Source organism: Danaus plexippus, chromosome 24, assembly GCF_018135715.1.
Source record: "Danaus plexippus chromosome 24, MEX_DaPlex, whole genome shotgun sequence".
Lineage (NCBI taxonomy): Eukaryota > Metazoa > Arthropoda > Insecta > Lepidoptera > Nymphalidae > Danaus > Danaus plexippus.
Genome location: NC_083552.1, coordinates 912,306 through 926,171, shown reverse-complemented (window position 1 = coordinate 926,171; position 13,866 = coordinate 912,306). Strand labels below are relative to the sequence as shown.

The following is a 13,866-nucleotide window of genomic DNA, read 5'->3' as shown; positions in this document are numbered from 1 at the left end:
TATCACATAATTTTAGGTAACTTTTAAATATTTTCCTTTAAAGGAACAAGGGATGGGTTACTAGTTCCGACAGCGATGATTCTGTGTTTTGTATTGATGTTGTGGTTATTTAGGTGATGGGCAATATTGACATATAGTATCTAGTTTGTGTTAGATTCAAAACGAGATTTTGTCTATCAAATATCAAAGCTTCTATACTAAACATGATTGTTATAAATTAAAATACCGTATCATCTTCAGCTACTTATTTTAATAACTTAATTATTCTATACCTTACCTTAAAGATTGTTAAATTTATGCTTTGTTTGTTATGTACCCATAATCCTATCAAAATCTGTTCTTATTTAGGATATTCAATACTTATTAGGCTGTAACCCAATATGCATATCCAATAAGAAAATGAATTGGAAAAATCTGCCGTGACACACGCAAAATAGACAGAAAATACCTATTTGATGAGTCTCATTTTTGGACGAAAGTTATACTTGATTGTTGTAAAAGTTCCCAACATATTACGTACGGAAATCAGAGGAAGGTTATCCGAAAAATCAATAATAGATCGATTCTCTTCGAACTGCTTACCGGATGGGTGCAGCTGTTTCAAAATCACCGTAAAAAATTGGCAAAGCCTTCACTGTATTTAACAATGTGATTTTCCTATACAATAATCATATTCCATACTTACCGTGACAGTATCTTGGAGACACATCCATGGGACACCCTCAGTTGTCTGCTGATGTCACAGGGCCTGACTCCGCTGTGGGCGAGCTCCACTATTCTCTGACGCACGACATCCGGCAGAGGTCTCCCGTTAACAAAAACTCCACCTAATTGATTAACCCCGCCATGACCTGCGGATGAATTTTATATAATATAATTTATGTTTATAATATATAATACTTTATATATGAAGTAGGCGAATAATCAATAACTATTCCAATAGCTTATAAAGGCAACATGTTTTCCTGTATGTCAATATGTTGATAGTTTTGCTCAGGAAGGTAAAAAGGTTTTTAGTGAAGGACGAAGGTTACTAAAAACTTTATTCATAACTTCCTTCCTCTCTTGTTTATAACTTCCTAGGACATTTAATCTTTTAATATTTATATAATATGGATACCAGAGGTATGGAGTTGTAGTTGTCCGAGTATATCCGTGTATAGACGGTTGTATTATCCATGGTCTTGACTCTTGACCCTTTATCCTGGTATCGAGCGAGCTTACCCGGCCGTGTCCGATCGATACACTATGCATCACTACGCTATGCCATTTAACGCTCCTCTCATATAATAGAGCCTGGGCTTTGAATTTAGGTTAAATTCAAGGTGGCTTGGCAAAAGACTCTTTGGTCATAAAGACTTTCAATAATTAAAACTACTATATAGCATGTTTAAACAATTGATAATTCAGGCTCAATGAAGTCTTACTTATATATAATTAAAGCGAATTTTTTCCTTTGTTTTCTGCTGTTGAATTGAAGTTACAAACAAAAGTATGCAAAGACGTCTTCATATACATGGTGTTTGTTTTGTTATTATTCCACGTTAAAATACGTTATCCGGATAACGAGATGACTTTAAGATATCCGTTTCTAAGGCTTCTGATCGATCGTTCACGCCCCGCGTTTCGCCCGGGTCGATACACTACCCTGATCTGGTATCATACGCTGTTATGATACAACCCTATACATTATTTACACCCTGTATATATTAATATTATAAACAGAGTTTTATATGTGGATTTTATTATGTACAAAGAAAAAATATATTTTACGTAAGTGAAGTTCTGTAAATATAGTTAATTGGGAAAAGATAATCACCGAAATGTGGTTTTTGAGATAAAGGAAGTACACAGATTTTATATATACATACATACAAACAAAGCACAATTACCTATCTATTCAAATTATTGTATGCGGAACAAATAAAGCTTTGTTTCATTGAGTTTTGCATACTAATGTTTAAACGTATTTATTTTAAACAATGATATAAATGTATTTTTTTCAATTTATCACACTATAATATAGTGGCCGAAAACGAGTTGTTCTAAATACAGTCTGTAGCAGTCTGATAGTTGGATCGATAACGCCCAAGGAGCAATGCGCTCTGAGATGAAATCTCATAACAATCTGTAAACCTTACGTATATATATAATAAATATTTGTATACCATAAGGATACTTAAGACAGTCGACTGTACTTATTTAATTGTAACTAAGCTTATCGGTTACCAGGCGTTTTTATATTTTATACAACACAATCCCGACTTTACGGTTCCTTTACAGCAACCGTCATCACGGACAGACGAGAAGGTTTGGCAGTCAGATGAAAGTATCCGTCAGTTAGTCTTGTTGTTTGACAAATAGTTATAAAAAAAAACGTGTTTAAAAAACCATGTTTCATTTAAATTAATTTTAATTTCCAAATATAGAGGTTTAGTTATAGAAAATAGTTGAGACAAAGTAAATACAGAGTAATATTTACATCTGATTTATCAAATCAAATTAGATTTATGGCTTATAGTAGAACCTGTTAAAGTATCGCATCTATTGTCCATGTTATATTAGTTAAGTCAAAATACTCGCAATACATAAATCTCGTAATTTTATAAGGTTCGAGTTATGCTCTTTAAGTTAAAGAGGCTGTGATCATGACGTTGTTGATCATGACGAGTATATTCATTTCTTTAAATGATTAAAAGTTTTTCGGATAGTACGCGTTTTTTCATTATTTTACATCTATCTATCTACGTAATCCCGACGTTTCGGTTCCTTAAGCAACCGTGATTAGGACAGACCAAGAAGTGTCCAATTGCATTATTGCTATTCATAGATTTAGAGATTATTTATTTGAAACGCTCAGTGTCTTGTTTGACTATACGGATTAATTCCAACTAGATGTACATTGCTTTCAACTAGATTGAATTGGATCCAGATTAAGCAGACTTTGTAAACATATTGTTATTTACCTCGACGGATCATGTTAGAGAATACTTTACAAGAAAACCGATATTAAAGACTCGTACATTGATTTTCAATAATAAACTAGAAATTAAAAATATATCATAATAAAATAAATGTACAATAGGTTATGAAGGATTTTGTATAAAATATTACACATGAACGTACTCAGTTGCGACAGTGTTATTGTAGCTTTGCATCGTGACTGCGTACGAAGCGTTTCACGTTTTTTATTCAATAACATGAGACGAAACCTCTCATCACTCCATGGATTCACCGTGCTGGTGCCGGGTCCATCGCGTTTCAGGAGAAGACCTTCTACAGCGCCTGGTACTTGCGACCGAGGTGTAGATTTAAGGCTCTGTCTATGATACGTTTGTAGTAACGATGTGAACTTAGACTAAACATAAAGGAAATTCAACCATTCAATGTTTATTAAATTTCAAATAGAATATATGAAAATATTTCCGTAATTCTGGTCGGATAACATAATTCCGACATTTTGTATTGCCAATATAATGTCACTATCAGTTTCATTACTGATGAAGTTTAAATTGACCGCTTCGTTAACCGTTCAAATAATTATTTGACTGTTTAATTTAACTACTTACATATATTCGTAATTAGGTATATTCGGTTCAAATGAGTAATTCGTATTAATATTAATATATTTCTTTCAATATACAAGCTAAGATTAATAAAAACGTGCAATTATTATAACTATAACAATCCCGTCGCCATGTTTGTTATATAAATCCGTTTTCTAAATATCCAACACGCCCAAATCCATATTTCAAGTAAATCCGACTATATCCGACAAGGAGCGCGACACCTGGAGGGTTTCCGCTCCCAGCTCCTTCCGCGCCATCTTGTCGTTACACTTAATTACAAGGGCTCTTTGTCGGATATTTTTTGGGGATAATGAGTTTTTTTAATTATTCCTTGAAATTGTTCTGGGAATTGGGAGCATAGTGCACGGTATTTTTAGTATTATAAGTTAAATAGGTTATGCAGAGACAGTCTTTTTTCTGTTAGGTAATCTTCGTAGATATAATATTGCTAATATAACAAGGTATATAAAAACTATATATATTTTATAAATATCTCTTATGTATTTATTATGTTAAAAGTTATATGACGCTCAATAACACTCATACAATGTAATGATTGATCTAATCAAGAAAACTGAAGCGTATAAAAATATGTATGTATTATAATATATATATAAAGTAATAATAATAAAAATATATATGATAGTTTTCAACGATTCAATCAACAAAAATTTATTATATAGCAGGCTTATTGGAAATATCACAAAATTTCGAGATATCCGAAAAAGATACATTGAAATATGTGTAAAATATATATAAATATAACTAACAATAACTTTAAAATTTATATACATATAAGAGCTTAATATTTAATAAATGAAACACGTGGCTAAATTAGACCTCTCGTAATAAATCCGCATATTTAAATAAAAGTAGGTAACATTGTATTTTTTTTATTCTACGAAACTCCCAACGTTTCGGTTACTTCGCAGCAACCGTGATCACGGGCAGACGAGATGAGAATGTCTGTGACATTAATACAATAATAAAAAAACGTATTAAATCCGATAATACTAGTTTTATTTCAATGAATACTCGCGAGCCTTGGAGATCATTATCCGCATAATGATATGGGAATTTAATACAAATATTGCATTTAAACATTTAAATTTATATATACATAATATCAATATATTCACAAATCCTTCTTCATCTAGATCCAATTCAATCTAGTTGAAAGCTATCTATATCTAGTTGATATTATTAGTATTTATCAATGTATAATTATACATAACTGTCATAGTGATGTCAATTTGAAAGTTAGCTACCGTCAAATACGTAGGGACGGAAGCTGCCGTTTCCTGTGAGGGTATTTTATATTTGATTTGAGTGTTTTCGAATTCACCATTGTCTGTGTAACAATGTTGTATTTGATTTTATGATACAATTATTTTTATTTTGTTTTTTATATATTGATTATGATGTTTATGAGGATGTTGTTTCAAACTTGGATAGTGCGATTATAAAGAATTCAGAAGAATAACAGGAAGAGTGCTGTCTCAAAGAAATAATTCAAGAACGAGAAACGATCTCAAAAAGTATGAGAGAGTAATACGATATACATACATACTTAGCATCAGTAAAGAAATCTATGGAATCAATTATATAAAAATTATGACGTTTTAAATATATATATCACCTAGAATTTTGAATATACATATATATGAAAATTATTATTTATTACTACCGAGTATATAATATTGTTCACTTGAAGCCTCTTTTTGTGTATTTTTTTTGGGAAATCGTATTTATAAGTGAAAAATTCTTATAACACATCCCAAGTGGTATGGGAGTTCTTAGAGCGTCATATACATATGTATACATATCATAAACAACAAAAAAATAATGTGTTTTTCTTCAATCTATATGTGTATTTTTCTAAACTTTCTTGTATTCACAAAGCCTAACTTTGCTATACATTATATTTTAAAAGTATTTATTCACATCAACATATATATAATATTATTTTTCACACTTTGTATTTTTTATATGGTTAATAATGTTTTCTGAACTTTAACCGTATATTTTATGTTGAATATTTATTTTGACCATCCTGTATAGTGCCCGTCACGCCGGGATGAACACCCTACCTTTTACTAATGCCTTTTTTGGTCTAGATCACTGTGGATATACCTTCATTGGGTTGTAGTTAGCTAAGCTGGCAATTTAACTGACGGTTATACGTGTAACTTTTATCTCAAACAACGTCAAGTTTATATATATGCATAATAAAATAAAATATTATATATATGCATTATTTATAATTCAAAAATATAATATAAATAGCCGTTACATAATATATAATTAATTCTAGATATAACTCTATCAGAGATATATATTGTTTGAAAATTTTCCGTTTAATATAGTAAATTATAAAATCCACTATGTAATTATTTATAACACGATAATGTTTTACTCCCACCTGCACCACCTTCCATCCCCTGGTGATGTTCAAGGTGAGTCGTCGTCATGCGCAGGCGCACACCCATGCCCTTTCCATGGGGTCATATGATCTCATCTGACCTTGGACAATTTGAACGTCTGGCTCAGATGTTATCGGAATCGGATTTAAATCCGACAGAGTTATTATTATATAAATTATATTCTTCATACATTAAGATAAATAACCTTTTTTAAGATACCAATATATATATACATTTAAAATATAGTTCATTCGCTTATACATTGACTTTGATTATAATTTAAACATTAATTTATTTTTATTTATACAAATATTTTCATTGCAATGTTATAAATCTTCGAACGGAAGGAAACATGAAGTCTACAACAACTTAATACTGTTGAATAAAATCGATTTTTATATATTTTATCTTTTATGTGTAATCAATTATGATTTTAAGGAACTATTAGTGCAGCCTGTGAAGTATTTCTCTTTAAAACCTTAAATATTAAGAAATCATGTATTAACGTACAATTAGTATCCACTATATAAAAATAAATAAATCAGATTCTATATCAGAAACTAATATTATTTAAACATATATTTTAAAAATATTATAACATATAAGTTTTTGAAATATAAAACTAATTTTGATTTAATAATTCTTCCCGACGTCAGATAGTTTACAAGAAACGTATTGGTTTAAAAAGACGAGATAAAAATGTCTTGATAATGTGTACAATGTTTAATTGTAATCGATTTTTTCTCAATAAAACGATTTTCAAACGATCCCAGTTCGATATGACTATTAAAAAACACAATTATAACATCCTGTATAGCTGAGATTCGGACAAATTTATGTACACGAAGTTATCGTATAGTTTTTTTAAATTAAAAACTACAGATATTTATATTAAAGACATGTAATATTGAATAGAACTTAATAATATTTTGCGTGTTTTTTTCTTCACGTAATATAATATAATATATTATATTATTTCCAATAGTTTTTTTAACTGTCTCGGGTACATAATAGTGACTGTGTAATATAAGGACATTATATATAACGTTAAGTCTAACAATAACATTTTTTGAAAGTGACCTAAAATATTTGAGCGATTCCCAGTATTGAAGTGAAACTTCTTATGCGACTTCCAACAAGTAATATACTAATATATATATATATATATATATGTGTGTGTGTGTGTGTGTGTGTGTGTGTGTGTATGGTTGTGTTATAGTAAGCATCATTATCATATAACCGGAAGCGACTACCATTGTAAGTTTTCATCATAAAAATCTACTTAATTCGTGGGTTTTGATAATGAATAGATATCTATGACGTCATCTGTTTAAAAAATATGCTTTTGTAACACATATATATAAATGTACAGCACTATACATTATATAGTGAAATAATGTTAGAATAATTTTGTTCCGTATGAATCTAATTAAATAACAAACAAATAGGACTTTCTATTTATAATGAATATAGTGTAATATAAGTTTTATTACACACTAATATATCAGATTGTTTATATAACACGTACGGCCGACATAACTAGTTATGTGTTGAAACCGTAACACCTTTCTAGAATCTGTGCGGAGGGTGATATATGCGCGGGCGCAGCGCCAATCACGTGGCCGGATTGCGTGTGTGTGTTACACGTGTGTGGACGACTCTGTGTGTGTAGTTGTTGATGCTCGTTAATGTTCTATTCATGTGTGTGTGTGTGTGTTTCTTTCTGTATGTGTAATGTAGTCGCTGTTTGAATGTGTGCGTGTGTAATATAGTTATTGCTTGTGTGTGTGTCATATGAGACCATCGTATATAATTCGTCTCGTATTACCGGTGCAACATGTCATTGTAATATAAACTCTAGTCCATTGTTATAAGGTTTTTATATGTGTGTACGTCTGTGTACGGCTCGTCGTCTTGATCGTGATCTATGACTGGTTATTTTCCAGGAAGTTGTTTTTTTTTAAGCCATTGTCAGAACTCTTTTGTGATTTTTTTTTATTTCACTGTCATTTGATTTTAATGTTTAGATATGTTGAGGTTAATATATTTCATTAAATATATGAATGTAATTTACATTAATCGAGACTACAAATGAAAATCTCTTAATAATACCTACATGACTTTAAGAGTAACTAAATATCAAGAGCATTATATGAAATTATATTTAAAATAGGTATTTCTTACTAATACAATTAAGTAATGGATAGAAATAATCCCAAATTATTAATTAACTTTATAAAATATAAATTAAAGTGGTGACGGCTGTCAGATAACTTTTAAAAAAATAAAAAAATAAAAAGTAGAGACGAAAAAGATATTAGTTTTTACTCTAGAGGGTAGAGATTTCTTTTTAGGTAAAATATAACTCTATCATAGCTTTAGACGCAAAGATTGTTCAAAGATAATATATATTAGTTACTTTTTAATTAGGTTTATCCTAAACAATTCCTATATACCAACGAAGATTAAAATGTTTTCAATTTTATATCATAATATAATCGTAATAGGCCACATATTTCATAATAATGTTACCAGAGCGCTAACATAAAAGATAACTCGAATTACGATCCGTCCATACAGCACAGGCTCTACATAATCCGTATAATATCCATATAAAATCTGAATATAGAGTCATATCCCAATTTGCTTGACTCGTATGCCGCGGGGTACCAGTCTGCCCGCTAAATTGACCTCACTCACACCAGCATAGAGTTCCCTCCCATCAAGCGGCCAATCACGGCTCTGCCCTCGCCCTCCCGCCGCAGCACAGCCTCCTCATTGGCTGATATCAAACGATCCATTCGGAGGGAAATTTTTCGGGTGTTTTATGAAATCACGGCCCAGATGTGCGGTGATGTTACTCTCTGCTTTATGGACAACATGATTGTTTTGAGGCATTTTATGTTTGTCGTCTCTATGTTATAATACTGTAACATCATGGGGAGCCTTTTATATAGCATATTGCTCATCTAAATATGATGGTTCTTATATGATTATCTTGGATGTATTATATATTGCGTAATTTAGAGCGTGTTGCTAATTGATATTAATGGTAGAGTATTGAGTAAGCCGGTTCGAGTGTGTCTGTTGTAATAAGTATTGTATGACTCTACATTCGTATATGGTAGAGCATAGATTAAACCGGTTGTATGTTTGTGTGTTGTAGTCTTACATGTGTAATACTCCATCATGTTCTGGTTGTATCTGTAGGCGGCGGAGAGGTCCACGCCGCCGGCCCGGAGCCCAAACAGGGCGGCGAAGGTCGCCTTACTTTGACCCTCCAGCTTGAACACTTCACTCAACACTCAATCACTATAAACACTCATTACAAACCTCACTCAAATCTTGCCATGTTCCAAATTAATCGTCACCGCACTTCTATTATTATCAACATAATTTATAATCGAATGTCTTTTTTTCTACACAGATTAAAAATGTATCCGGTATTGAACTATACAGCCGATATCATTGTCGGATAATTACTGTCTCAACTATCAGAATGCGTCTAAAACGGGGCGTGAAAGTCAAAAATAGAGACGTCTATTGGTCGTTAAAAACCGATTTGTTTGGTTTAATTTCGGCTGTTTTTAGACCATTTTCCGCTGTTTGAGCACTAGTTTTCCGGTTGAACAGCGGCAGGTGGATCTATATGCTTGTTTTCTCACGAGAATGACCGAGTTATAGTTAATAAGGAAACAGGGGATTATCACTTGATTGTCGCAAGGCTTTCATGCGTATTAAATACAACTGTAATTAGAAATACTAACGGTTAAACTTGTACGATTTAAATATAAATATACGAATAATATGAAGTTTAGTATAGTATATAGTTTAGTATAGTTTAGTTAGTATAGTATATAGTTTAGTATAGTTTAGTATACATTGGCAGAATATTAACACACAATTGCATTAATCACTTCAAATCTCAAGTTCCGAACACATCACATTTTAAATCACTATACCGAGTAAAGTTCTATATGTTTCATAAAAAAAAAACAAATTTGAAAATGGAACACGATTTCAAAATTCCTTTACGCTTTAATCTTAACTGAGAATTGATGAAATTAAAAAAAAATATATCAAATTGCTTCTTTTTCCAAGTCCAACGGAATTGTTCTAAATTCAAAAGTACGTGTTAATGTATCAAGGAATGAATAATGATTAATAATTTTTAGGAACATTTTACGGTCGAATCGTAATGAACCAATGGATTGTGACATATCGAATATCTGTTATCCAAGATGTCCGCCTCCGTGGGAGTATTGTCAATTATTTAAATAAAATTACGTATTTATTAGATGTTATTAACAAAACAGTATATATATTATAATGCCCGTTACATATGAGCGTTTTTTTTTACATTTTTGTATAGAACTGCGCGTAATTTACAGTACTTAATGCAAAAAAATTCTTTTGCATATATTTTGGCATGAATGATAATAATTTTAAAAATAATAAACATTTAATGAACGCTTGAAATTAAATTGTATTTTGATTCAAATTTAAATATTTATTTTATTAGAAGATATATAATATTCAAAATTCCATACTTTTTATATTTTTTGCTTGGCATTTAAACTCAAAGAGGTCGTATAACACGAAATAATAAAAATAACTTTGGATTTCAGCCAAAGTAATCTTATAAGAATATATACAGCAAATTATTTTTTATATATGTATATATAATCTAGATACGACTTCTAAAAGTAATGTTATCTGATACAGACGGAGTAACATTATATTGTCCGTATGTATAATTTTACACGGCGTTTTACTTTACAGAACATAATCTGTTTATACAATATACATATAAGATATACATATATACGTATATGTGTTTGTATGTTCGCCGGCGGATTCAGAATTACATCATAAACCTTTTAGTTAGCCCATAATAAAGTTTTCATTGAAAATCTTTTAAGTAATATTAATTGATTATCTATTGATGTTTTTTTTTTTGTATATAATAATGTTAGTTATGCTTTAAGTATGAATATATTATATATAATTAATGTTAGAAGTATGTTTTTAGATATCGTAAGAGAGAAGTTGTTGTAAAATATTTATTTGTACATTATTTATGAAATAAATTCAGTTTTTTTTATTCTATACGACAAATTTAACTATCGGATATTTTTTTGCGATTTATTAATATTATGGTTGTTATTTAATTAGTTATTTATTATTTTCATATTTTTTTATAAATTGTATTTCATATACATAATATAACTATTTCGTTAATTATTTTTTACGCACGCCCGTTTCATATATTCATTGTATTTAGAAAATAACGTGATTTTTATGAACAAAAAAAAATTTACACTGTATATCTTCAATACCTTGATAATTCACATCACATATATCACATGACACAATAAATTGCACGGAATATGAATTAATAAAAAAAAAGGCGCGTATTGGATCACTTTGATTAAAAATTTTTTCTTCACATTAACATAATCGCATAGTAAGTATGTTTTATTTTTATATATTTTTTATATATATTTATATGTTTTTCGTGTCTGTATATGTTGGTCGTGCCGGTCGACCGCGCGCCGCGACATCAAAACACCCTCTACAGCACGTGGCGTCCGGGTAGTGGAGATCGGATACTCATCCCGGATTATATTTATATATTTATTTTTTTTATTCATATTCATTTTTTTTTTTTTGAATTCATAATGATATCTAAGATTTTCGCGAGCACTCATTAAAATGAAACTAAAGTTCGGACGATACATAGCGTTTTTTATTTTTTTTTGTTATCCGAAAACCTTATTTTCATTTTTTTGGGAACATACATATTTTAATTTTTAATTTGATTAATTATGTCTTTATTTTAATAGTATTTTTGTAAAGTGACTTTTTTTATATAAAATGTATAATTTAATGTCAGTTAAAAATGATGTACTCGCTCTTTGAATAGATTGACTATAAAACTGAGAACTGAGAAGAATTGTGATATTCATACTTGATTTTTGTATTTTTTTCTATATAAATTGATAGTTCTATAGAAATCGATATACTAATAATTATTATATTAAAGTGACTACAGTCCCTGGTAATAAACGATAAACATTCACAAAATATTGTAATTATCAACTGTGGTTAATTAATATTTATTTATTTATTTATGGATAACCAACAAAAGATACATTATTTACAGCTTTTTTTTATACAAGCCAGAATATTTTATCGAAACCGTATAGCGTTTTTATTTGTATCAAAAGCTTAAATTTATTATATATTTACCCACTACAATTACCCACAACACTTTATCTGATCGAACAACCGGCTAGCGGTCATTAATTAAAGTTTTTTATCAAAACTATCCTAATACGAGCCTAGATTGAATCCAATTACTACACATTCAAGTAGAATTGAGTCATACGAAACTATAAACTCGTACATAATTACACTTACATCACGAAAATACCTGTTTTAAAAATATAACGCAACAGCTACATGGTAATAACAGTATCAACTCGTTAAAATTTTCGTTACTGATACAAGAAATTGCTTTGTTTCGTAATATATTTTTTTAATGTGGTAAAATTTAATATTAAAAAAAAATACAGATATTTAAGATTGCTGATCCAACTATCCGAACATGTTGTCAAGCAGTGCGTCCCTGTCATCCCAAATTTTTTGCATTAAACATCTCGCTCGCACTTACCCCATAAACGGACTACAGTCTATCTTGCTCTAACTTTCATATAGACAAAGACTGTTTATGAAATATTCATATATATTTTTACGCATACTTATAAAGGTTTTATTCTTAAATATATTAAAAAAAATTATCATTTATTATTGCTATAATCTTTACTACTGAAGTTATTTATCTACTTAGTATAAAAATAAGGCTGCGACAGCTTTTCTTATAAGAGTCTCGTAATAAAGAAGTCTCATACTTAGTATACGAGCATGTCCAGTTAATTAATTGACACGATCCTAGCTATCGATCGATGTATTGACAAATTATCTCATAAACATACACCACTGACTATATGGACTTGGGTACACATGTATATATACTAAATTTCTTAGTTTCCCTTTGATTATAAAAAAACAATTAAAGTTTAGTGTGAAATTTTATTTCCATTACTTTTTTGTTTAATCTTTATCAATAATTAGTGAATATTATATCCAGGTTATAAAGAGCTCTGTGCGGATATAATTTGAAGTCGAGATTAGTTCTTAGTCTCTTAGATATTGTCCTTCGTCAATACTTAGATCTTTAGTATTTAAGAGAATATATTTTACAAATATTTTAAAGATTATTTTCTATATATTGTTCATATTATTTTCCATTAAATAAATGAATATAAATAAGATAAACCATAAAATAAAACAACTATAAACTAAAATATATGTAGGAAGAGTGTATAATTCTTTGCCTAAGTCCACAGTATAAGTGTATGTACATCGCTATCTTTCACTAATAGTCTCCTTTGATGAACGTTTCGCCTCATTAAACTCTCGTACATACATTATACGCAATATATATATAAATATATATATGTATATCTTATATTTATAATCTGATTTCCTCTTCATCCATCAGATAACCCAGGTTAAACCTAGGATCAGCTCCATCACGTGATGGACAGTGTTACAAGTGGCGCCCTCTGCACCGTACTAATTGTAATATACTATAATCCTTATTATTTTTATGATTGATTATAATTTATTATAATACTGAAGAATTGTAATTTTGTAATGGCAACCTTTAAGTATCAACCTGTATTTGAAAACTATAAACACTGGCTTCAGCCATCTTGTAACACATTATTTGAAGTAACGTCGAAAATTGAAAAACAAATCTGAAACTGTAAATCGAATTATCACTGACTTTACTATCAATTAACACC

The 13,866-nt window shown here is 29.8% G+C and overlaps 1 protein-coding gene across 4 annotated transcripts in view; it reads right to left on the bottom strand.

Moving 5' to 3' along the window:
• Window positions 1-13,866, bottom strand: part of LOC116775987 (paired box protein Pax-5) — a 52,130-nt gene that overhangs the window by 20,488 nt on the left and 17,776 nt on the right. For all 4 annotated transcript variants that reach the window (XM_032669058.2, XM_061524424.1, XM_061524425.1 and 1 more), the window contains exon 4: window positions 686-851. In XM_032669058.2, coding sequence (XP_032524949.1) covers window positions 686-851 — 166 coding nt within the window. The remainder of the gene's footprint in view (window positions 1-685; window positions 852-13,866) is intronic.